The sequence below is a fragment of the Sus scrofa genome, chromosome 14 (assembly GCF_054392235.1).
Source record: "Sus scrofa isolate SSC_HxYL_T2T_F1_AM1 chromosome 14, Sscrofa_HxYL_maternal_Yorkshire_Landrace_v2.0, whole genome shotgun sequence".
In the NCBI taxonomy this organism is placed as follows: domain Eukaryota; kingdom Metazoa; phylum Chordata; class Mammalia; order Artiodactyla; family Suidae; genus Sus; species Sus scrofa.
The window spans coordinates 32,557,506-32,583,631 of record NC_139396.1 but is presented as its reverse complement, the minus strand read 5'-3'; the positions used below and the strand labels follow the sequence as shown (position 1 = coordinate 32,583,631).

At 47.1% G+C, this 26,126-nt stretch overlaps 1 protein-coding gene and 1 long non-coding RNA gene across 5 annotated transcripts in view; one reads left to right on the top strand and one right to left on the bottom strand.

Annotated features, from left to right (window-relative positions):
* Positions 1-12,500, bottom strand: part of SCARA3 (scavenger receptor class A member 3) — a 35,792-nt gene extending 23,292 nt beyond the window's left edge. For 3 of the 4 annotated variants that reach the window (XR_014828420.1, XR_014828421.1, XM_003359041.5), the window contains exon 1: positions 12,206-12,500. Coding sequence is in view for 1 of the 4 variants with exons in the window: in XM_003359041.5 (XP_003359089.2) it covers positions 12,206-12,212 (7 nt within the window). In the remaining 3 variants the exon portion in view is untranslated. Of the gene's footprint in view, positions 1-2,962; positions 3,106-12,205 lie in introns of those variants that run through there. The other variant, XM_084997757.1, reaches the window with a different exon arrangement.
* On the top strand, positions 11,789-26,108 carry LOC106508065 (uncharacterized). Its single transcript, XR_002338818.2, has 3 exons — positions 11,789-11,968; positions 24,389-24,536; positions 26,025-26,108. It is a non-coding gene; the product is annotated as an uncharacterized LOC106508065 (long non-coding RNA).
* Positions 26,109-26,126: the final 18 nt, after the last annotated feature.

Sequence of the window (26,126 nt, the reverse complement as noted above, 5' to 3'; positions counted from 1 at the left end):
CAGGGTGAGAAATTATTCTCCCGATTTTACAGATCAGGAAAATGAGTTGGAGGAGGAGGGTTCACTTTTAACGCCCCGCTAAAGTCACAGAGACAGCAAGGAGCCAAGCCTCCCGGATTTCCTGGTTGTGTTTCCTCTCCACAGTAACAGACGCCAGGTAGTCTCTCTCACAGAGTTAGTGTGCCCTCATGTGTGTACATCTGTGTGTACATAAGCATGTGTGTGTGTGCATATGCGTGTGTGTGCATGGGTATGCATGAGCATGCACGCATGTGCGTGTGTGTGCTTTGGAAGAGGGCAGGTGAGGTGGCAGGAGGAAGGCTGATAATGATGGGTACCCTTTATATGCACCCTAATAAGTCAACCTCTTCAGCCCTGCTCCGTGTCTCTGACTGCTACCCTATCATCAATCTGCCAACAGCTTAAGAGGATAACTTGGCCTGGGATGTTACCAGGACCACCATCCCTTTCCCATAAACTAGTACCCGAGATGAGGCAGTGCCCTCTGGGCTGTTTGACCAAAACCTCACCCATGCCCTCACGCTCTCAGATGATCTCATTCAGCCAGAACCCCGCTGCAGGCTGTCAGACTGACAGCAGCCTTGGGGGCCCCTCTGGGAGGTGCTCCTTCCATTTCTCAGAGCAGAAGCGCCTTCTAGACCTTCCTGCCCATGTTTCTCATTTCTCTCCACCCCTGGTGGTGCTTTTCTGCCCTCCCTAGTGACAAGGCCTCCTCCCTGTTCTGGCTCCTGGGCCAATTTCATCACTTTGCTGTTTATAGCCTTTGCAGGGAATCTGGGAAGACTTAAACAAGACTGACACTGACCTTCGGCCAACAACCCCTCAGAGCACACAGCTCTGTCATAACTGTGCTCTCCCATCAAGAGCCCCCAAGTTGGCAGTCATTAGCAAGTGGGGGTTCATAGAGGCCCCACAGTAGTTTGCAGAGCCACCCACAGGAAGGGAAATGACGGCCATTACAATCTCAGCTCTCTTTAGATGGGTGAGGGGAGTGGGGGGTGGTTCACAAGCGTTTGGCCCTATTTGCTCTGCTGACATCTCAGCTGCATAACCCACAGCCCTCCCCTGGCCCCAAGGAGCTCTCCCTTACTAATCCTGCGAACTTCCTGTTGACGAGCACTGAGCTCCAGACCCTGGGGACCCCTAATTTACCTAGGTCTGGAATGCTCCAGCAATGTTCCATTTAAGCCTTGCTCATTTGAATGAAAACATAATTCAAAGCATTTGTGAGGCTTTGGTAAGCCAAGCCCTTTGCAAGCACAGGCTCATTATATGCACATTACACCAAGACCAAGCCAGTCAAGGGTGGATGCAGAAAGATACCTAAAGAATTGAGAAGAGCTTGGCTCAAGGACATGGGCACTAAGGTTGATTAGAGGAAGACTGATGAGTCAAGAATCTGTCCTGTCCCCTTGCAGGGCCAAGTGGCATCTGCAGAGACAGGAGAAGAATCCCCCCCATCTCTCACGTGGCTTCTCCTCACACCTTCTGGGGCCATCTGACAGTGATGGGTGCCCTAGGTTTCCCGAGTTTTCAGAGAGAGCCAGTAGGAAGGGATCTTCTAAGTCACAGAGCTCTCTTGTCAGATGACAAAGGCTCTGTCCAATAGGTTAAGTGATCTGTCAGCGCTACTACTTAGATCTATTCAGATCTACTTAGCCCTTCGTAAATGCCCATGGCTCTGAAATAAGATGCGAAGACAGCCTGCAGAGTTACACACAGACCAGCCACAGAGCTTGGAGAAGCCTCGTCCATCCAGGCCGACCTCTGTTTACAAGTCTGGCCTGCCAGCAGTTTGTCATCAACTTGAGGTCAGGAAATCTCCCCTTAGCCTCTTTCGGCATGGGGCTGAGCCCACAGTGGGTGTTCAGAAAAGATGACTTTCCTGACCTTTTGAGAAGGCCTATACCCTTAGTTAATTGTTAAATTTGCCCTTTTCATTAAGAGCTCAGTTTTACTTTAAAAAAAAAAAAAAGATGAATGACTTAAATATGGTTTATTCTTCAAGTTCTCCATGGCTAGGAAGTCGTGGGGAGTTTTGATGCATCAAGGAGGCAAAGACTTAAAGCATCCGGAACTTAAAATTAACCTACAGGGAGGGGCCTAATGTTTGAATTAAAAAGGAATTAAAGGAGGGGTGGGTTGGGACGGTGCAGCAAAATTTAGAATTTGCTCCCCCTCCCTTTCTCAGAGCTGGAACAAGGGATATGATTTTCTTCTCCTAAAGCTCAAAGACCTCCCATGGAAGATTTTTTGGTTTTTTTTTTTTTTTTTTGCAGAGGGGGGCTATTTTTTTTCCCCATCTGTGTCCCAGTTAATCATCTTAGAATACCACCAGCATCTTTATGGCCATCTAAAATCAGGCCCTGGTTGTTTCCTGTGTCATATGTTAAACCGTCCATGAAATTAAGGACTTCCTGACATGCTCAAAACTGAGAGGCACCTGAGTGTCAAACATTACAGGCTGCCAGGTGCCTGGAATGGTTGAACATGTCACTACAGGTGGCTAAAAAGAGGCCACCTTACCAAGAAGGCAGAAACGGCCTCTGCTGGTTTCCTTTTTTTTTTTTTTTTTTAAATTCCTTTTTTCATTTAGCAGCTTCCAGGTGAAGGCTACTGTGCAGGAGGCTTGGGAAAGGACACTGACAAAGACAGGGTAATGCCTGGACCCAGACGTGTTGGGGAAAGCTCGTCTCTCAGGACAGACTTGGGTGGGACAGCCTGCTGCTCCAGGTAACAACCATTTAAGACTCCGGTCAGTTTCAGCCTCCCTGGTCCCAGAGGTCCCAACGGCTTAGAACTGTCATGAGGGAGCATCCTGAGCCCTTGCAATAAAGAAGCCTGGGAGTTTCCGTGGCGGCTCAGCGGTAACGAACCCGACTAGGATCCACGAAGATGCGGGTTTGATCCCTGGCCCGGCTCAGTGAGTTAGGGATCTGGCATTGCTGTGACCTGTGGTATAGGTTGCAGATGTGGCTCGGATCCCACGTTGCTGTGGCTGCGGCAGCTGATTCGACCCCCTAGCCCGGGAACTTCCATATGCTATGGGTGTGGCCCTAAAGAGCAAAAAAAAAAAAAAAAAAACTGGCCCAAGAGTGACCTACCAAAGGCACAGCCAGGCCCCACTCTTTCACGAGCGATCTGTACCCAAATTGCAGGCAGTGAGCTTAAAAAACAATCAAAAGTCAGCCTTCAAAGACCATGCTGCTACATAAAGGAGTAGCAACTACAGGGGATTTGAAAGAGCCTCTGTCTCTCTCATACCTACAGTCATTTTTTCAAGCTCAAATGTCAGAAGGACAACCACAAGGGAACTCTCCATTTGTTTTTTTCCAAGCCTCTGCTCCCACAGAGCCCATCATAGAAAGTGTGATTGAAGGTGCCTGTGTGGGCACGGGGCTGGGCCCAACTGCTGCTGACTGTGCTGGGGTTGAGTCTGGTTCACTTCTCCCTCTGGAGGTAGGAAATAGCCCGGACCTGTGAACCATCTGCTAACTCAACCATGGTCCCTGACTCGGGCTCAGTTTTGGTTGACAGAAAACGTGGAGTTACTTCACTCTTTGAGCCTCTCTGGGACCGCAAACTTCCATCAGAGTCAGCAGGGGAGAGACTCGAGGAACTGAAGAAGAGGTCTTTCTTTGGGAACTTCAAGGAACATATTTTGATGATTATCTTCTACAGAGTTCACAAAGTGGGTTTTCAAAACAGCCAATTGGGGCAGTAAAAATAAAGATTTTAGAGTCTTCTCAAGAGCCAATGCTATATTTAAAGTTGCAGAAGAGCTGTAGTTTAAGGTTGGAGAATGCTATAATTAAGGTTGCAAAATTGGTTTCATTAGAAACCCTTCTGCCACAACCCCCTTCCCCTAGGCTTCCGCTGAGATACATCTATATTCAGAGGGAGACTGGTCTGGCCCCCTCTGCTCTAAGGATCTGATCCTTCTCTTTCAGATTCTCCCGCTCTACAGAGTAGCATGCATGATCTGCCTCCTTGGGACTCTCACCTCCTTCCTGCTCCTTCTTTCCTAAAACCCATGTTCCGTGCTCTGGGACAGGCATCTCCTACCCCCTGGCCACCTCTGCCTGCATCCTCAGAGCCAGCCCACAGCTCCCACCCTCTGCTACCTTCCAGGGTTCCTGGAACCACCAAGGTTGTGGGCAAAGTCCCTCTTTATCCTAAAGGACTTTCCTTCCCTTTCTTGCCCTCAGGGTTCTAACTGGGGCATCTTGGCACCTGGGTGGCACAAGTCCCCATCGGGCAGGATTTCCCGTGACTTGCACACATTTGGCCTTCTGACCCACCCAACGCCAGTAGCAATCTCTGGGTATTGGTGATAACTCCACACACCAACCCATATTGGCGGGTTCCACATCCACCAATTCAATCAACTGCTGTAGAATATATTTGAAAAAAAAAATTCCAGGAAGTTTCAAAAAGCAAAAACTTGAACTTGCTGACTGACCAGCAACAATTAACACAGCATTTACATTGGATTTGCAACTATTAACATAGCATTTACAGTGTATTAGGTATAATAAGTCATGGAGAGGTGATTTAAAGTATGCAAGAAATGTTTTGGTTTTTTTCAGATATTTACTGGGGAGTGGAATTTCTGGGTCATAAGGTAGTTCTTGCTTTAGTTTTTTGAGGAAACTCCACACTATTTTCCATAGGGGCTGCACCAATTTACATTTCCACCATGTACTCCTTTGTTATTTGTTATTTGTTATGTGTGTTCTTTTTGATGATAGCCAAACTTCAAATGAGTGTTCCTTTTCTTTTCTTTCTTTCTTTCTTTTTTTTTGTCTTTTGTCTTTTTAGGGCCGCACCCATGGCATGTGGAGGTTCCCAGGCTTGGGGTCTAATCAGACCTGTTGCCACCTGCCTATGCCAGAGCCATAGCAACTCCAGATCCGAGCCGTGTCTGTAACCTACACCACAGCTCACGGCAACGCCGGATCCTTAACCCACTGAGCGAGGCCAGGGATCGAACCTGCAACCTCATGGTTCCTAGTTGGATTCATTTCCGCTGGACCACGACGGGAACTCTGAGTGTTCCTTTTCATTCAGCAATCCTCCTTCTAGGAGTTTTTTTCTAAGGGGATACTGATATGACTAGGCAAAGAGATGTTTAAAGAGTAGGCCTGCATGCTTTGACAAACTCGAGGGAAAATGTAAATACCTTAGATGTCAGTCAATACGGGATTGCTTAAATTCTTGTAAAGCCCTATTATGGTATATTACACAGCCATTAAAAAGAATGCAGGTTGGGAGTTCCCACTGTGGCTAAGTGGATTAAGAACCTGACTAGCATCCCTGAGGATGTGGGTTCAATCCCTGGCCTTGCTCAGTAAGTTAAGGATCCAGCAGTGCTGTGGCTGTGGTGTAGGCTGGCAGCTGGAGCTCCTATTTGACCCCTAGCTCGGGAACTTCATATGCTTCAGGTGCAGCCCTTAAAAAAAAAAAAAAATGCAGATCTATACATATTACCCAGAGATGATATCTAGATTATATTATTGAATTTTAAAAATACATGTATAGAATAACCCATGTTATTAGTAGTACAATCTTATTATATGAAAAAAAAAATCTGTGTGCAGAAGGATTTCTAGAAGAATCCTCATCTAAAACTGGTCAATTATCTCTGAGGGGTAAGAGTTCATGGGACTGCTATTTTTTTTTCTTTTCTGAATTTTTCAAAAATTTTATAATGATGATATACAGCAAAAAGATTAAATGCAGCTAGTAACACAAAAAGCCTGTCTCAGCGTCCTTCCTGGGGTCCCCAGGAAGACAGCCTTGCTATGGCAAAGCTCAGCCACTTCCACCTCCTTCGTCCCCACAACACGTCCCCTCCTTTTCTTTCTCCACCTTCCAACGACCAGGCCAGTCCCACCTCAAGAAATTCTTCACACCTAGCCATCTATTACTGTAACTCCTGAGCTTCTTTTCTCTCAAATTTCTCTCACATGAGGCCTCTCTGTGCCTTTGCTTCAAATCCACCCACCCTTCTCTCAGCCCCAGCAGCCTGCCTTTCTCAGAGTCAAATAACCCTGAGCTAAGCTCGTCCACCAACAGTCAACACTGTTGACCATTTCCTCCCCCTTGGAACCTTCTCCTCTGTTTCCATAGTACATCCTCCTTCTCCCCCGTGTCCCCAACCACTCCTCTTGGCTGTGTCACGGGGCTCCTTTTCTTCCATCCTCATCGCTTTCTCTAAAAGTAGAGTTTTCCCAACGTGGGCGAACGTCATTAGAGAAGTAGCAACCAAGCCATCTCATGACAAACCCTTCCATGGCCTCTCCAATGTCAACAGGACGCAGTTGGAGTCCTTGGCATGGCACTCAGGGCCTCCTGGTCCTGCAGCTCCCTGTGTCTCTTGGCCAACACTCAGCTTCCAGGCAAATCTTTCCACCCATCACCCCTAAACACAATTACCCAACGACAAGGCCCCGCTTTCCCCGACACCGCTTCCTGCCCCTCCTGACTGTCTCTCGGATGACCCCATCCAAATCTTGCTCACCGTCAACACCTCGCTAAAGCCTTCTCAACCTGCCTTGACTTGAAATGCTCTTTCTCTCGGGCGAGCCCTAAGGAATCTGCTGCCTACATCGCTTGCGGGTCCCTTCGCATCATCTCCCTCAATTACTTGGTTCTCTTAGGTGTGTGGGTCATGTCTCTGCCTGAGGGCATCCTTGCTTCCCTCTAGACTAGCCACCTCCTCCCCCAAAGCATGTATCATTCCTTGTTTGCTGGCCGAAAAGTGTGAGGCAACATCCCAGAATAACCATCATGTTAGCTTGAGTTCACATGGATATGAGGGTATCTTGTCTGCACCTTGGAGTATCTGTGAGTCTCTACACAAACGTTCGGGATACTGTTGGATACCGGTGTGGGGCTCAGAGGAGTAAATCAGGTATCCTCTACCCACCTCATGGCTGGGGCCACAGACTATGCAGAGGAGCAGCAAAGGAGGAGACAGGAAAAGGACCGATAACACCCAGACTCTCCCCTTGGGACCGCTCTATGACACATCACTTTTAGACTTTTTACAAATGATTTGGACAAAAATTAAGTGTCTCAGGAAAGGAAGCTCCTGGAGAGGAAAAAAAAATGTTGGTTAGGAGTTCCCTTGTGGTGCAGCAATTTAAGGATCTGGCATTGTTACTGCAGCAGCTTGGGTCCCTGCTATGGCATGGGTTTGATCCTTGGCCAGGGAACTTCCACATACTTTGGGTGTGACCAAAAAAAAAAAAAATTGTTGGTTAAATAGAAGCATGAATCTTTACTAAATGCCTATGTTAGGTTCTGGGGACACCATGGTGTGATTCTTGCCTTTAAGGATTTCAGCCCAGTGAGGGACTCATATGTACCAACTGAACAACTATAAAGGACACTTCCTAGGCACCAGGCTTTTATTGTGCAAGAGTGAGACAAGAAAAAGGCAGACAGGGTCCCCAAGCTCATGAAATTTGCATTCAGATACTACCCTGTGGGCTGTACACTCTTATTCTGGGGGGGAAATGTGAATAGATAGGTAAATATAAATATATATACCCTACTGTATAGCACAAGGAACTATATTCAATCTCCTGGGATAAACCATAATAGAAAGGAATATTTAAAAAGAAGGTATAGGAGGAGTTCTTGTCGTGGCTCAGTGGCAACGAATCTGACTAGTATCCATGAGGACACAGGTTGGATCTCTGGCCTCACTTAGTGGGTTAAGGCTCCAGCATTGCCGTGAGCTGTGGTGTTGGTCAAAGATGTGGTTCGGACCCCACGTTTCTGTGGCTGTGGTGTAGGCCAGCAGCTGTAGTTCTGCTTCAACCCCTAGCCTGGGAACCTCCATATGCCATGGGTGTGGCCCAAAAAAGACAAAAAATAAATAAATAAAATAAAAAACAAAAAAGAAGGTATATATGTGTATAACTAAGTCACTTTGCTGTACAACAGAAATTAGCACAACACTGTAAATCAACTACAACAATAACAACAACAAAAAACAGAGAGCTGCTGCCACGGTGTAACAGGATCAGTGGCATCTCCACAGTACCAGGACACAGGTTCAAGCCCCAGCCTGGCATAGTGGGTCAAGGATCCTGTGTTGCCACAGCTGTGGCTTAGGTCGCAATTGCAGCTCCGATCTGATCCCTGGCCCGGGAAATCCATATGCTGTGGGGCGGCCAAAAAAGAGAAACAAACAAACAAAACCAGGAAGACAACAGTATAGACATATATTTTCCTAAATTTGAGACTGCTCATGACTCTTCATTCCCATCCTATCTGTCAGTAGAAAGAAACACACTCAATTGTAGAATAAATAAGACCCTTTAAAAAATAAATAAATGATAACTATATACCCTGACAGAAGGAAAAACAGTAGAGTAGAATGTCAGAGCTGGAAAGAACTTCAAAGAACATGCAGTTTACTTGCAGATGAGGAGACTGGGGGCCAAGGAATACCGATGACTTCATCACAGGCATAAAGTGATAAAGCAGGTCTGTGACAAGGCTGGGCCCAAGCTTGGGCTTCAGTGCTCACAACACACATGCACATACACACACTTGCTAAATTCAACACAATCAGAACATAGACAGTGTATATAGGAATGGCGTGGTCCATCACGTGGCTGCAACTTCCAGCTCTAACAGCCAGCACCACTGCCTATTCTTCACCAAAACTGCCAAACTATCCCCCAACATCTATTGAGAAGCAGAATTCTTTTTCCTGCTTGCCTGAAGCGGTTTTGGGATGAGAGTCTTCAGTTATTAAAATCACCTCAAATGGATGGCAGGGTGACCAGGGTGTGTGTGTATGCATGTCCATCTGTCTGTCTGTCTGTCTGTCTGTCTGGACACCAGAGCCTCCAGGGCACCCCCCCACCCACCCCACACACATCAGGCCATTTATTGGCTTTTTGTACCTTTGCCACATCAGCTCCCTTCAGTCACAGGCCCCTCCAATGGCTGGAAGTCTGGGGACAGAGGTCAGGCTTCCAAAAGGGACTTAGTCTGCAGGTTCACGAGCGGATATAATCCCCACCCCTCCCCCGCTAAGCTGCAGGAGGTAGATTTTCCTGGGGTCACACTGGTTTTCCAAGACCCCCTCTTCTCCCACCTGCCCTTTGTCTGAGGGGTGTGGGCACTGCTCTGATCCCGCAGGGAGGGGCTGGTCCCCACAGGCTTAGGGAACAGTAGGTGTGGCTCTGCCCACCCCTGGCCGCTGAGAACAAGTCTCCCAGGGGCACAGTGACCCAGGGGGTGGGCCTGCTTCCAACCAGCTCTAGCAAGTCACTTCTGCTCCTCAAGTAGCCCTTAGGCGGCCTGGGGCCCCCTGGGCTGAGTCATCAAAGCATGATGAGCCTCAGGGACCCCCTGGAGGGGAACGAGGCCCGGAGAGGGAAGCGCTGCCTGGAGCCTCATGCGGGGCCAGGACTAGAACCCACGTCCTTGACTCTCAAGTCAGTCATCTTCACCCTGACCCAGGCTGCTTTGATGGGGCCTCACGTGGCTGGGACAGGACCTTCTCAGCGGAGATGTGGGAACAGTTCCACAGGGAGTTGCTCATAGCCCAGCCAAGCCCGAGGGCAGCTCCAAGGGGCTGGGGGCAGCTGGGCGCCCCTCAGGTGTGAGAGGGGCTGGCTCTGGGGCCGGGTGCGGCTGCCTGAGAGGCGGCAGGGCGGAAAGAGCTTGGCTGGCAGCGCAGGCCCTGGAGCCGGGCCGGGCGGCGGTGCTCCTCAGCAGACCTGTTTTCTCGTTTAAGTACCACCACCACCCCCCCGCCCCCGCTACACCCCCTGAACATAACATCACTGTGTTTTGCTCTGAGTGGGAACAGGAAATCTTTGCCAGCAGATGCAATTCTCAGATTGGTGGGGCCCTGGGAGGAGAGAGGGAAGCCAGCTTCCCCCCAGGGAAGGGCTGCCCTGGAAGGGGCTGCCCACGCTTCTGGGCACTTTGCTTTTTCCATGCGAGTGAAAAAAACCCAAAAAATCCTGATTCTTCACACTCCACAGATGCCCAAGGCCCAATATTTACAGATGGCCTGGGCTTTTTCATCTCAGGTAGAAGCGGTGGCTCCTCCTGCCTCTGGGGGTAGAGGAGGGAAGACCCTGCTCTGGGAATCAAGCCACCTTCCCCACAGCTCTGCAGCCTGGGTCCTGGGAGGTTCCAGGAGGTCGTGGAAGGTTTCCTGAAACTGGGGGAAAAATACACAAGAGCTGCCCCTAGGGCCTCAGCAGACTGGAATTTGGCCCCACGTGGTGGTGAGGCTGCTGTCTGCGGAGAAAAGGAGTGAGGGGGCAGGCCCTGGGCTCACAGGCTCCCCAGGACCGGGAAGCACTTCAGCTGGCCCTTGTCTACACCACGTGCAGCCCCAGCTCTCTGCTCCACTCAGAGGAATAGAACTGCCTCACCGGAAAGGCGGGGGCCGTTCCGACTCCCTCCTTGGGAGATCCTCCGTTTCAGAGGATCTCCGCCCACCAGTCTTTCCCTCAATCTATTTTCTTCTAAAGTCTTTCCCTGGAATGTTGGTGGAGTCAAACCACGCTGAGCCTGTGCAACAGCATCTCACCATCATCACCTGGGGCCACAACAGTGTGGGCCCTGAGCCTGTGGTGACAGGTGATCTCAGATCTTTCCAGAGGTGTCTGGAAATGACCTGTCCTGGGGTCACTGACTAGGCACAACGCAGCCCCACAGAGGTGGTAGCTGAGAGCAGGAGCTTGGTGAGTGAGCCTCCTCTCTGCTCTCAAGGGAACTCCCTGGGGCTGATTATAACTTGCTTGCGGCATAGCTCAAGACATGGTGAGACCATTGGGAGACATTCAGAGAGACCAGAGGTCAGCGGGGAGGAAGAAGGATGTATGTAATAGCAAGCACAGTGGCCTGGAAGTCAGGAGCCCTGGGCTAGACCCACTGACTAGCTGTGCATCTTAAGCAAGTCCCTTCTCTCGTCCAGAGACCCAGCAACACAATGTGCAAAGCCCAGTGCAACATCAACGTGCCAGGCTCCCTCACTAAAAAATTATTATCAATTGCAATTATTATTCATGCGCAATTATCAAAGCACAGCACTGAACCTAGTGTGGGGCCCTCCAAGCATGGGGCCCTCCAAGCGTGGGCCCCCAGAGACTGCACAGGTGAAACACACAAGAGACAGATCCTACCTCTTGGGCCTCAGTTTTCTCAAGTGTACAATGTGGAGGCTGTGATCGATCTGGACCCTTTCTTCGTAGGAACTCTCAAGCCCTTCTCTGCCAACAAAGCTGCTTCTACAAAACTACCAAGAATATAGCTGAAAGCCCTCTGTATGTACCCGAAAGGGTCTTTGCAGTTTCCACATTCAGTGAGTGGAAGAGGGGCTAGGAGCACAAGTGTCTGCCTCTGTGTTATGGAAGGATTATTGAAAAGCATGTAAGAGAGCATCAAAACCTCAACGTTCCCTGTGCCAGGGTGTGACTCCAAAGCCTGCTTCTCCCTTAGCCTGAGAATGAGCCTGAAGACCGAGGTATTCTCTCCCCAGCTTCAAGAAAGCCAGACCCAGGGACAAGCACCTGGGACCACATTGGGTTCTTGCTTCCATCCCAAGAACTGGCTGCAAGGACCACTGTGGTGATGCCAACTAGCCCAGGGAGAGCTCAGGCCTGGACCACTGGTCTTCCCCTTACTGACCCCCCAAGAGGTCAGAGGGCGGTCAGCCAGAGTTCAGAGGTTGGGAAGGGCAGGGCCTGCTCTAAGGAACTCAGCAGGACACAGCAGGTTCAGGCCTGGCGCTGGGCAAAAGGCTAGGTAGAGGCCACAGCAGCCTCTGAGATGTGTCAGATGAAGAAGGGTGACACCACTAGAAGGCTGGGCTGGCAGGATCTACCTTTCTTTGCTGACTGGTTGAAGGGATCAGAAGCCTCTCTGAAATTTTCAAGGCTTTGGGGGAGAGTAATGACCGGTGAGAACATTCTCCAGCCTCCCTCTCTCCCCCCGGCCTCCTGCTTCAGGGCTCCTTCTCGTTCTCCCAATACCTTTTTCCGGAGGAGACGAAAGGCCGAGAGATTCCCCTGAAATCCTCCCCCGAGAAGGCCTCCTGTTCTCAGCCCGCCCGCAGAGAGAGAGGTGTCCATCTCGCCCGGGCAGGGTGGGGGGTCCCTCGGGACTTACCTCGGAATTCCCGCGCGCGCGCTCTTACCTTTCATGGTCCCCGCTCCGAGGCCTCGGGAGGGCCCCACCGAAGGCAGCTCGGCGGCGGTGCGACCCGTGCTGGAGTCGGTGGGTCCCGAGAGGGCACCGATTGCCGCCCTACGCGCCGCCCGCGGGAGTGGGGCTCGGGCTGGGAGTCACGCCGGAGCCCCGGCTGCGGAGGCGGCGCGCCGAGGGGAGGGTCCGCGGGGTCGCAGGCTCGGGGCGCCGCGCCCCGCCGCCCATCCCGCCGCCTCGCTTCCCTTGGAGGCCGCCGAGGGCTGCGGCCGCCCCCGGCCCCGCGCGCCCGCCCTCCCGCCGCCCGCCCGCCCTCGCGCCCTCCCTCCTCGTCACTCCTTGGGCCCCGTCCCAGATCAACTTCCTTGCTCTTTTCAAAACTGCCGCGGTTGGGCCTCTTTGTGTCGCCTTGGGTCCCGGCGCCCCGCCCGGCCCCCCGGAATCCCCAGCGCCGAGCAGGGTCCGAACCCGATCAGCCGACCTCCCCGCCCGCCCTCGCTGCGCTGGGGGGCGGGGGTACGCAGGGAAGCCTCTTCTAGAGCAATGGCTCGCGCTGTGGGGGCCGCCTGGTGGCTGGGGGCTCTGGACCTTTTCTTCATTCATCTAAGGGATGGAGGGACAGGAAGAGTTAGGATGCTCAGCCCCTACCGCTCCCCGCCTCCTCCCCCGTTTGCTTGAGATCGTCCCTATTTTGGCACTAAAGTCCCGCATCCCGGGAAGCCCCTAGGTCCAGGGCAGACCTGGACCTTTGTTCACTCCAGCTCAGCCACTCTGGGCGAGGGACTTTCGGGGGCCGCTCTATGTCTCCAAATCTAAGTTTTTTTGCAAAAGAAAATTCCTGAGGGCTCCCAACTTCAGTGATTTTGTGCTGGGGGGTGGGGGGAGGGAGGGGGACTCTGATATAAACTGACATCTGAGGAAAATGGGCCTCAAGCAGGGACGTGTGACTCTTTCTGAGGCCCTCCTCTGGGAGCCTCACCTGCCACCTTCAGTCATGGGACAGACACTTAGGGAGCACTGGGCCCTGGGCTAGACTGGTCTCCAAACTCTGGAAGTGTGAGGAACATTCCACCCCGTCCAGGTCTCCCTGAGGTTGCATGGTGTGGGGAAAGATAGCAGTATAACAAGTAAGCTACTGAGGCACGATGACCCCTGTGGCGCAGGCAGAGATGGATCAGAGCTGGGACCACCCGGCTCAGCTGCTGTTGGTTGCTGGGTCAGCCCCTTTCCCTCATCCCCACACCTCCATGCCCACCCCCAACTGGATTCTTGGAGTAAAGTAGGTGAGGCCAAAGATGCAGAGAAACTTCCTCCTAAGCCTGGGAGCTGAGAAGGGGCCAAGGAGAGCCCCCCATTCACAAATCGATGTCAGAATGGGGAATGCACGTCTATCTCTATAATGTCCTGCACGTCCCAGTGGCAAGTTTCAGTTCACGAAACGCATTCTCTCCAGGACCTCAGCAGAACCTCACCACAACTTGGGGGGAGGGAGTGGTGAACCATGCTGCCCATTTTACAGATGAAGAGACTGAGGTTCAGAAAGCATTTTGCCTACCCAGTGGTAGTCACAATGTACTCCTGGGGCCTTGAATCTGGGTTGCAAGTCTGTCGGGTGAGCCTCAGTCTCCCAGACTGCGGAGCTGCTTTGTAAACACCAGGGAGCTATCCACCTCCAAGGACCCTTCACCTAGGTGGTTACTTGTATATTAATTTATTTAATCCTCATAGCAGCCTACTGAGATAAGCACTGTTATAGTTCTCATTTTTGCAGAGGGTAGCTATTGTACTTAAGTGGAGATCTCAGGATTTGAACCCAGGGAGGCTAAATCCAGTGCTTGTGTGCTTAGTCGTGATATACCACCCTGCCTCTCATAGAAGCTACTCAAATTTTTGTCAAAAGAAAGGCAGGTAAATGACCCTTGATTTTCTCCATGCTTTCTTTAGTTGGCTAGATCCAAGACGTCTAGTGAAAAAAGGCCCTAAACCTGTGTGCAGGCATGCCCTCTTCCCCTCCCTCACCCCCTTGGAATTAGGGGATGTATGTATCCTGGGATGTTGCTTGATAATGCAGATGAGTCAGCAGAGGGATGAAATATACTGGTGTCCAGCTGTGGATAGGCCCTGGGTAAGCAAAGCTGGACCAAGCCCTGAAGAGTTTCAGAGAATGAATTCCAGCTCCAGAAGGACTCTGGGGACAGGGGGTCTGACACTGGGGAGCAGCAGGAAAGAGTTGGGGACCAGTTGGCCAAAGCACCAGAGTAGTTCAGGCAGAGAAGAAGGCAGAAAGAGGAGGGCAAAGGATGACTGCACGTTAATATCAGAGATCACAGATCAAGAGGGGAGGAGACCGGATTTCCTAGAGATTACACCAGCCTCTGGGTGAAAGCTTTCAGCTGCAATTTCAGGCAATTTCTACCAATAGCCAGAGGGGTGAAACCAGGGTCAACTGGGATGACTGCCCCAGAGAGACCAGATTTTGGAACTCCTAGGATGTGTCTCAGCTGGGACTTGAGCACAGAGGCACAGACAGCACCAGACAGGGTGGGCGGAATGGGACGGGGTAAGGAGAATTGCTTGGTACTGTTTTTAACTTGAGCTGGGGTGGGTACTTGTACAGCTGTTTGTGGCACATAAGCCATACTTATGTTGAAAGTCAAAGGAATTTGCTGAAGAGCGGGTCATTTAGAGGGAAAAAAATGGTATCACTAGTGACGGGACTTTCTATGTGGGTTTTTGTGTTTTCGCTTTTTTTTTTTTTTTTCTTTGCTTTTTAGGGCCTCACCTATAGCATATGGAGGTTCCCAGTCTAGGGGTCCAGTCGGAGCTAAAGCAACCAGCCTACACCACAGCTCACGGCAACGCTGGATCCTTAACCCACTGATCGAGGCTAGGGATCAAACCAGAAAGCCTCATCGTTCCTAGTCAGATTTGTTTCCGCTGCACCACAATGGGAACTCCAGGACTTTCTATGTATTAATGAAGGTAGCAAGTCCCACTTCTTTAGTCCTTTTTTAAAATTGTAGTTGATTTATAATATTGTGTTATTTTTCAGGTATACAGCAGAATGTTTCAGCGATGTATATATTTTCAGATTATTTTTCATTATAGGTATTACAAAATATTGAATATAGTTTCCTGAACTATACAGTAAATCCTTGTTGCTTATCTGTTTTATATACGGTAGCATGTATCTGTTAGTCCCATACACCGAATTTATCCTCCCTGCTCCCTTTCCCCTTTGGTAACTGTAAGTTTGTATTCTATGTCTATGAGTCTGTTCCTGTTTTTTGGGTTTTTTTTTTGGTCTTTTTGCCTTTTCTAGGGCTGCTCCTGCGGCATATGGAGGTTACCATGCTAGGGGTCTAATAGGAGCTGTAGCTGCCAGCCACAGCCACAGCCACAGCAATGTGGGATCTGAGCCGAGTCTGCGACCTACACCACAGCTCAGGGCAACGCCGGATCCTTAACCCACTGAGCAAGGCCTGGGATCAAACCCACAACCTCATGGTTCCTAGTCAAATTCGTTAACCACTGAGCCATGACGGGAACTCCTGTTCCTGTTCTGAATATAGATTCATTTGTATTATTTTTTAGATTGCACATATGACATCCTGTAATACTCGCCTTTGTCTTACTTCACTAAGTAATATCATAAGTCCATCCATGTTGCTGCAAATGGCAATATTTCCTTCTTTTTATGGCTGAGTCATATTCACATGTGGATGTATATATCACATTTTCATGAACCAATCATCTGTTGATGGGCACTTGGGTGGTTCTGCCTCAGTTCTTGAGCAGCGTTGACATGCTCGGAATAAAGCCTCAGAGTGCCCCAGACTTTCCTTTCTGTTTTCTACTCAGGCAAGATTTTCTTTTTCTCTTAAAACTCAATTCCCCCACCAGTGCCCTTGAGCCTTTCCTCCTGCACTCATGCTCCTCTCCAGTATCCGGACATTAGTTCTACTTTTCCTTCTTCAAATGCAGTTTCAGCCCTCAGAGTTCACTGAAGTCACGCCCTTCCTCCTAGTTGCCAAATACAATAGCCTTTTCAAAAATCTGTCCTCTTCAACCATTTTGTAGCTGTTAACACTGTATTTGTCAGAGCCCTCCAGAGAAATAGAACCAATAGCTGGCATGCTGGAGACCCAGAGAAGACTTTATGTTGTAGTTCAAGTCCAAAGGCAGTATGCTGGTGGAATTCCCTCTTTTGTGGGAAAGGTCAGCTCTTTTTGCCCTTCAAGTCTTCAACTGATTAGACAAGGCCCACTGCCTGGTGGAGGGTAATCTGCTGTTAAATGTTAATCTCATTTAAAGTACATTTTCACATCCGGAAGCACCTAGAATAATGTTTGACCAGATATCTGGGTGCCATAGCCTGGTCAGGCTGACACATAAAATTAAGTGTCACAAACCATTGGCGGCTCCTTCTTGAATTTCTCTTTTTCCCTAGTTTATCTTATTATGCTTACTTCCATTTCACCTTCTAAACTTAAGTTCTTTTTCATGAATAGGCTTTCCTATTTGGTGTATATTTTCTGAGTATAGATATTCCTTATCCTTATATTAGTTAGTGTCAGTAACATTCACCTCTATGGCAACAATCCACTCTCTTCATAGGACAAAAATTTATTTATTTATTTATTTATTTATTTATTTATTTAGTCGTTTTTGCCATTTCTTGGGCCGCTCCCATGGCATATGGAGGTTCCCAGGCTAGGGGTCGAATCGGAGCTGTAGCCGCCGGCCTACACCACAGCCACAGCAACACGGGATCCAGGCTGCGTCTTTGACCTACACCACAGCTCACGGCAACACAGGATCCTTAACCCACTGAGCAAGGCCAGGGATCAAACCCACAACCTCATGGTTCCTAATGGGATTCGTTAACCACTGAGCCACGAGGGGAGTTCCAGGACCAAAATTTATTTCTGATTCACATTACAGTCTAGTGTGGGCTGGACAGTTCTTTTTTAGCTGGTGACTCAGGGACCCAAGGACCTTCCATCTTGTATTACTAATGTCTTCAACATATGGCTTTAAGTTTACTGCAAAATGTAAGAGAGAATGGAGGATCATGCATAAGAGAATTTTAAGGGCTGGGCTAGAATACAGCACTTCTACCCATATTCCATTGGCCAGAGCCCCTCATAGCGAGAGGACTTGAAAATAGAGTTAGCTATGTGCCTTAGTCAGAGGGAGAGGCATAGATCAAAGCACACAGGCTTCCTCCGGACAGGCCACCATCTTGGTCACCAAAAACCTGTTTGCTCCCTTCCTTTTTTTTTTTTTTTTTTTTTTTTGCTTTTTAGGGCCGCACCCTTGGCACATGAAAGTTCCCAGGCAAGGGGTCCAATCAGAGCTATAGCTGCTGGCCACAGCCATAGCCACAGACAAAGCTACAGCCACAGCTACAGCAATGTAGGACCTGAGCTGTGTCAGTGACCTACGCCACAACTGACAGCAATGCCAGATCCCTGATCTACTGAGCGAGGCCAGGGATCAAACCCGCATCCTCACAGATACTAGTCAGATTCATTTCTGCCGTACCACAGTGGGAACTCCCTGTTTGCTCCCTTCTTTTGCACATAAAGACACTGTTCATTCTTCCCCAGGGAGGTACCTCAAAGTCTTACCCACCAACAAGCTCAAATTTCACATTCCTCCTGTGATTCAGTCTTTCCGTCTGGTCTAGAACTGGCTCCAGTCTCAAATGGAGATGCCTGGATCAGATAATCACAATAAAAATATCTATGCAGAAAAAGGAAGATTGAAATACACAGAGCACCTATGGGTCTGTGGAAATTTTTAGACCCCACAGGTGCTCTAAACGCCCCTAAGCCTGGGGTGGGGGAAGTTCTTTGCTTTGGCTCTCATTCAGCTCTGGAAGAGCACCCTTATCCATTATACCCAAGAAAGTCTTTTCTGCCTACCACCCTCTTGAGACCCAACTGAAGTGGATGCTGGGGAGGGGGGAGAGGTGGGAGGTGAGCCTGTCCTGGGGGCTGCTCGGATCTCACAGCCCATCGCTTTCTGGAGCAAGGTTGTTTTTCAGCCCCAGCAGTCAAGATGAAAGATAAAGGTCTGGGCATGTGGGGGTTGGTTGGTTTGCCATGAAAATCCCTCAAAATTTGAGCATAGTCTCATCTATTTGCTTCTAGTCAGTGTCATGGGCCAGTGACCCCCACCCAGAGTTTTTTCTTAGACAGAGTTTCCAAATTGGCTTTATTTCTCTGTTTCCCCTCCCCTGTGCATCTCTCTGTCTCTCAAAAGGCAGTTAGCTACCTTGACTTGACTTTACCAGGAAGGTCATATCCTTAATCTAATCTTTTCACTGAGGTTAGATTTTTTTTCTTTTTGTCTTTTTAGGGTCACACCTGTGGCATATGGAAGCTCCCAGGATAGGGGTTGAATCGGAGCCGCAGCTGTTGGCCCACACCACAGCTCACAGAAATGCCAGATCCTCAACCCACTGAGCAAGGGTAGGGACCGAACCCGCAACCTCATGGTTCCTAGTCGGATTCATTAACCACTGCGCCATGACGGGAACTCTCATTTATTTCTTAAATATAGTTTGACTATGGAGCCAGGAACCGTGCTAGTATTGGGGATATGTTCCCTGGCCTCAGGGATATTACAGTTTTGATACAAATGAAAAATAGGGTGAGGAGTTCCCATTGTGTCTCAGCGGTAATGAACCCAATTAGTATCCATGAGGACTCAGATTTGATCCCTGGCCTCGTTCAGTGGATTAAGGATATGGCATTGCGTAGGTCACAGCTAAAAACATAAATAAAATCTTAGATGGTGCTAGTTGAAAAATTAATTCAGGTAATTTAACAAGAATTTATTAGGCATCTACTGCATGCTGGGCCACGTCTTTCTTAGAGAATGGGAGCACAAAGCTGAATGAGCGAGAGGAAACATTTGAACTATAATCTGATCAATTTTAGCACTATGCTTAGTCAGGCTTTCTTGAACTTTTCCACTGCCATAATATTAGACAGAAATAGCAGAAATATCTTTGAAGTCTTTCCTTTGATTTAAAAAATGATACGAGTTGTGTGCCATAGCACAAAGAAACAATATTTGTCTTAATAAGAAAATAATACTTTTCCTGCACTGGGGGTGGGATGGTGGCAGGCTGGAGGAATGGTGAGGAATGTGGCAGAGGACAATGCATCAGTACTTGTGTACTATTTGATATTTTTAAATTATATGCATATATTACTTTAATAAAGAGAGATTCATTTAGAAGTATAAGTAGTAGTTGAAATGACTTCTAGACATATTATGCTTCTAAATAGGAAGAAAATATAAAAATACGAATTCTTCTAAAATGATTATATATGTTTAATGTATAATTCTACATATAGTTATAATTATGATACCTTTTTTTGGCAAGTGGACAAAATTAAAGTTTATACAAAAGAATTAATGTTAAAGAAAAGCCAAGAATATTTGTATAGAAAGAGTGAGGGAGATTACGTTCTCAACGTTAAATCTTGTTTTAAATTATGTAATAAAAATTATATATTACACATGAACAAAAAAAAAATCAGAAAATAAACTAGAACATTCTAAAACAGATCCAAGTGTATTTGAGAAACTTCATAGATGACAAACTGGTATTTCAACTCAGTATGAATAGAAGGGTTTATTTGATAAATCATGTTGACATAATTGGCTATACATCTGGAAGAGCAAGTTAGATCTCTGCCTCACCTCCCCCCTCCACAAGTGCACCACACACACACACACACACACACACACACACACACACACACACCACGCACCACGCACATACCCCCAACACACATACACACACACACACACCACACACCATATATACAAGACACACACACACACCACGCACCACACACATACCCCCAACACACATACACACACACACACCACACATGCAAGACACACACACACACACACCACGCATCACACACATACACACACTCGCACACACCACACACACATACCATATGCCACGCACGGCACACATATACCCCCCACACACTCACTTTCCATTTGGATTAAATACCTGAATATAAAAATTATAGCAATAGAAAGCTATAAGAAAATTAGAACTGCCAACTATATTTTATTTTTTTCAACATATTTCCTTTATTGTTGTTTTTCTCACAGTGTTACCCAGCATTGCTCTCTCTTTACAACCAAATGAAAGCTGGCAGCCCCTGAGATCTTTTCCCAAATAAATACTGATTAGTCACTGGGCTATCAGCTACAATTAACGTCACTTTTGTTCTGAGTTTATTCATGATTTAATATTTCTTTGCAGTGTCTTTTACTTGCTCTCACAATGGTCTTTTGTGATGTGTTAGATACACTTAAGTCCAGGTTAAAAAAATTTTTGTATCTTTTGAAAAAATTCTGCTGAAGGCTTCACTCCTAATATTACTCTGTAGCTTTTAATATTTCCATTGTTGTTACATTTTTGCTTTTCCTTTCACATCATTACCATTCCACTGAGGATAAGGCTTTATTTCTTATCTAGCTATCTACCTAACACCTATCTGTCTATATCTAACTACATCTTATCTATACCATGCAATATTTAGGCACGTAATATATAACAGACATCTATCTAATGATTTTTTAATTTTAATTTTTCATTGAAGTGTAGTTGATTTACACTATTATATTAGCTTCAGGTGTAGAGCATAGTGATAACTATATATATATATATATATATATATATATATATTTTTTTTTTTTTTTTGTCTTTTTAGGGCTGTACCTGCAGCATATGGAGGTTCCCAGGCTAGGCAATGAATTGGAGCTATAGACGCAGGCTTACACCACAGCCACAGCAACTCAAGATCTGAGCTGTGTCTGAGACCTACACCGAAGCTCATGGCAACACCGGATCCTTAACCCACTGGGCGAGGCCAGGGATCGAACCCGGGTCCTCATGGATGCTAGTTGGGTTTGTTACCCACTGAGCCATGACGGGAACTCCCATGATAACAGTACTTATAACGGTCTATATTTTAGTGAGAGAAAGACATTCTTAAGCAAGACAGGAGACCTAGAAACTATAAAGGAAAAGTCAAACAAATTTCACTTCATAAAAAATTTTAGGAGCCTCTATAATCAAAAGTAAAAGACATGCAATGGGTTGGCAAAAATATTTGCATACACATAGGAGTACTTCATTTGTATAAAGAGCTCTGATACATTGATAGGGAAAAAGGATGCACTGTAAATCAACTATACTTCAATTGTTAAAAAAAAAAGGTGAATAATCCAATAGAATGGCAAGCCCTATGAATAAGCAAGTCACAGAAAAGGAGACTTTATTTTAAAATGAACAGTTGAGGAGTTCCCATCATGGCACAGCAGAAATGAATCCAACTAGGAACCATGAGGTTTTGGGTTTGATCCCTGGCTTCACTCAGTGGGTTGAGGATCCGGCATTGCCATGAGCTGTGGTGTAGTTTGCAGATGCAGCTGGGATCTGGCATTGCTGTGGTGGTGGTGTAGGCCGGTGGCTACAGCTCCGATTAGACCCCTAGCCTGGGAACATCCATATGCCGTGGGTATGGCCCTAAAAAGACAAAAGACAAAAGACAAAAATAAATAAATAAAAAATAAAATGAACAGTTGAAAACAATAAACAGAGAGATAAAGGTAGGAAAATATTATTTTCACCTACCAGAGTGACAAAAATTCAAAAGGACAAAAACCGTCCAACCTGATTGATGATCACATGGGAAATGGATTTTCTTAGAGACAGTGGGAGTTGCGCTACCTTTTGGGAAAATCATCAGCCACTATATATTAACATTATGACAACAGAGTCTCTTTTGCCCTACAATCCCAGTTTGAGATTCTCTTATACCAATAAAAACACAAACATATTATAAGCTTTGGTACAGCTTATAGCAACAGAAAAAGTAAATAGGAGAATGGCTGAATAAAATATGCAGTATCGCAAAGATCTATCTATGCATTGACTTGGCGGGCTAGCCATAACATTTTCTTTTAAGTGCAAAAGAGCATGTCACAAAGCCATATGTATAATCTGATCTTATATTTATTTTAAAGAGAAAAGAAAAAAGAAAAATCCCTTATACATTTATATATCTAATGTATATTATGCATGTATATATTATATATATGCACACATTCTAAATATAAATATATATAAATAGACACACATTACTCTCAAAGCATGAGATTTAAAGAGGAACTGAAAAGGAGTTCCCCTGTGGCTCAGCAGGTTAAGGACCCTGCGTTGTCATTGAAGTGGCTCCAGGTTGCAGCTGTGGCTCAGGTTCCATCCTGTGGCATGGGTTCAGTCCCTGTCCCAGGAAACTTATGTATGCCGTGAGTGTATCCAAAACAAACAAACAAGCTAAAGAGAAACTGAGAAAAGAAAGAAAGAGAGAGAGGGAAGATTGACTACTTACTAATATTAACTTTTCTCTCTAAACCTTTGAGTGAAACTAGACCCCTCTTGTCTCTGTGTCTTTGTGTACAGCAGGCACACAATAGCCTGCCCCAGGGGTCAGTGTAAGTCAATTTGAGGAGCATGGTTTGTTAAGATGTAATTTAAAAGGAAACCGAGAGTACCTTGGGAGTGCAGGGAACTTTACATCAAATCACATGTGGTGTCTGCTGCCCCCTCACCTGACCAGCCAAAGCTCAAGACTTCTGTTTGTTCCTCAAGCCACACTTAGAGGGACAATGACAAGATGGAGCACCCTAGTGGCAGGGACAAGCAGAGTGAGAATCTGGTGACCTCATTCTATGAGGAGGAAGTACATTTAAGTTGAGATAGAATAGTTTTTTTCACATATTTGAAGGACCATCTAGCAGAGGATGGAGAAGTTATAAGAAGGTAGATTTCAGCTTAGTGTAAGCAAAAACCTGCTAAGATTCCTCTGACCCTCAGTTTTTTCTTCTCTAAAGTGAGTAATAACACATACTCTAGCGAGGACATAGAGATGCAGAAAGGATCAGATGGAGCAAAGTGTAAGCCAGGAATTCATAAACTGGAAAGCAATGGTCCTCGGCATTAGCTATGCATTAAAATTACTTGGACTGGAGTTCCCGTCATGGTGCAGTGGTTAACGAATCCGACTAGCATCCACGAGGACACAGGTTCGATCCCTGGCCTCGCTCAGTGGGTTAAGGCTCTGGCATTGCCATGAGCTGTGGTGTAGGTTGCAGACTCGGCTTGGATCTGGCATTGCTGTGGCTGTGGCGTAGGCCGGCAGCTACAGTTCCGATTAGACCCTGAGCCTGGGAACCTCCATATGCTGCAGGTGCGGCCCTAAAAAAAAAGACAAAAAAATATTACTTGGAGGGTTTAAGAAACTCTCGTGATGTCTCAGGCTGCACCCAGACCCCTTCAATCATGACTTCCGGAGCTGGGATTCAGGCATAGGTAATTTTGAAAGCTCCCAGGTAATTCCATTGTACGGTTCCATCGAGAACCCCTATCTAAAATAATTATTCTTTGAATTCCAGGTGGTTGTGGAAAAAGCAAATTTGACCTGAGGTAGTTCTGGGGGCCAATTTAAAAGATGTCTATTAGTCTAAGAATGGAGCTAAAGGTTAGAGTGGATCAACTCCAGAGTGAGATGCAGTCGGCACTCAGTATCTGCAGATTCTAAATCCGTGGATTTAAATAGCCATGGATCAAAAATATTTTTTAAAAAATTCCAGAAACTTTCCAAGAGGAAAGCTTGAATTTACTGGGGGCCTAGAAGCTACTTACATAAGCATTTACATTGTATTTACATATAATTTACAGTGTATTACATATTTAAGCAATCCAGAGATGATTTAAAGTATGTAGATATGAGCAGGTTACATGCCATTTTCTTTCTTTTTTTTTTTAATGCCACATCCAAGGCATGCAGAAGTTCCTAGGTCAGGGATTGAACCTAAGCCGCAGCAGTGACAATGCTCAACTGTTAACCACTAGGCCACCAGGGAACTCTTATGCCATTTTCTTTAAGGGACTTGAGCATCCTTGGATTTTGGATCATGGGGGTTCCTGGAACTACTCCCAGTGGATTGGTTGTTCCTACAACCAATCCCAGTGGATATTGAGAGATGACTGCATAAACCACATAGCCAATCATTAGCATGAGTTACAGAGAAGATAATTAAAGTAATATTTGTCTACTTATAGGTCCATGATAAGCAACTCAGAAGAGGCTAGCCTCACAGCTTTTCCCAAAGAGATCTTACTTGGGAAGATAAGGGAAATACAGCCGATGGAGTGAATGTTTCTGCAGTCAAGGGAAGCCCTGAAAAGTCAAGATGCCTCTGCATCAGCTGTAAGCTAATTTTATCACAGATGATTTTATTATCCATAATTTTTTCATGAGCCTGTAACTGACTGAATACACCCAATAATTAGAGCCTGGAGAGTGATTTTTAATTACAGGCCACAGGGTACTTACCGCTCCTGTCCATTTCTAGCTTTTTCCACCTCTATCGGTGGTGGTTAAGCTGCCATGTGGGAGCAGAGCTGGACCATGGTGGTGGTGGCAAAGACATTGCATAGCAGGGGGCCGCTGGTGGGCAAAGCATAAAGAGATGAATAGGTACCTGAAAGGCTCTTTACTTTCCCCCTTGCCCCTCCCCCCCCGGCCCCCACTCTAAGAAAAACCTCAAGCTGAAAACCCCAAACCCAACTGCCTAAGTCCTTGATGGGAGAAAAATGATTAAACAGCAGCTTCTGCCAACAAGATGATGAATTCTATATGAATCAGCCAAGTGACTCAGCAGCTAAATAAAGCTAATCACGAGTGTTTGGGCAAGGCAGCAGGTGGTCTCGCTCGGCTCAATGGTCAGTCCTTCCTGTTATTGGCCCAGGGTTCAAGAGAAGCAAGGTCCAGAAGGCCAAAGGGCTGGAGAAGAATCTTGCAAACAATGACAGAGCAGGTAGTGGCAAGCCTGGGGACCACCGGGAGAAGTGACTAGCTGCCTTCAAATAGCTGAAGGGCTAGCAGTGGAGAAATTGATTGGGTTGTCTCTGTGTGGTTCCAGAGGGCAGAGTGGGGCTTGCAGGAGCCAGCCTTTGACTCAACAAACTACAGACAGCCAACTCTATAGACAGGCTTAATAGACTAGTGCTTGTGTGGAGGTAGTGAGCTCCCAGTTCTCGGGGGGGCATTCATAAAAAGGCGGGATGACCACCTTGTGGGAATGTGGCAGTGGTGGGGGTGTTAAGAATCAAGTATTGGGTGAGGGCGGTACCAATGGGCCTCTGTGATCTACTTAGACTATTTAAAATCCAGTGATGCATTTATGGGACACTCTTTTCTGTACAGTTTAATCTTCTGAGACTTGTGTGCTTAGCAGCGAGCTAGAGCATTCAAGTAATCATCCCCAGAGGACCGCAGTCATGGCTATGAATCATATTATATTATTTTCTCCCAATTCCTTCTTCCTCTCCTCCCTTCTCCAACTTCAGCTGACTAAGGCCCATCTCCTTGTCTTGTCCTCCAAAGTCTGATTTTTAAAAATGTAATTGTTACAGATTTATGCCTCCTGTGCTGGATGTTGGGGGAGCCACAGAACAGAAAAGTTACAAGGAGCTTGCTCAAAAAGAATTCTTCTGGCTTCTTATGCCAGAAGGCATTGATATGATGCTAAGGAGGACACAGTTTCCATAGACAATGTAGCTGTTATTGATGATTAGACTTTTTAAGGAAGATAAAGTGAAGCCTTGGGGGAGAAATACTGTTCCAAATTCCTAACGGATTTTTTTTTTCTTTCTTTCTGGGTTGAATATCTTCCCACATTTGGCATTGCCTCAGATGAGGTTGAAGGGGACCTTAGAGATGATACAGTCCAGATTCCTCATTGTCCAGAAGGAAGAAATTGAGACCTGAGGACCACAGGTGAGGGATGGGGGTTAA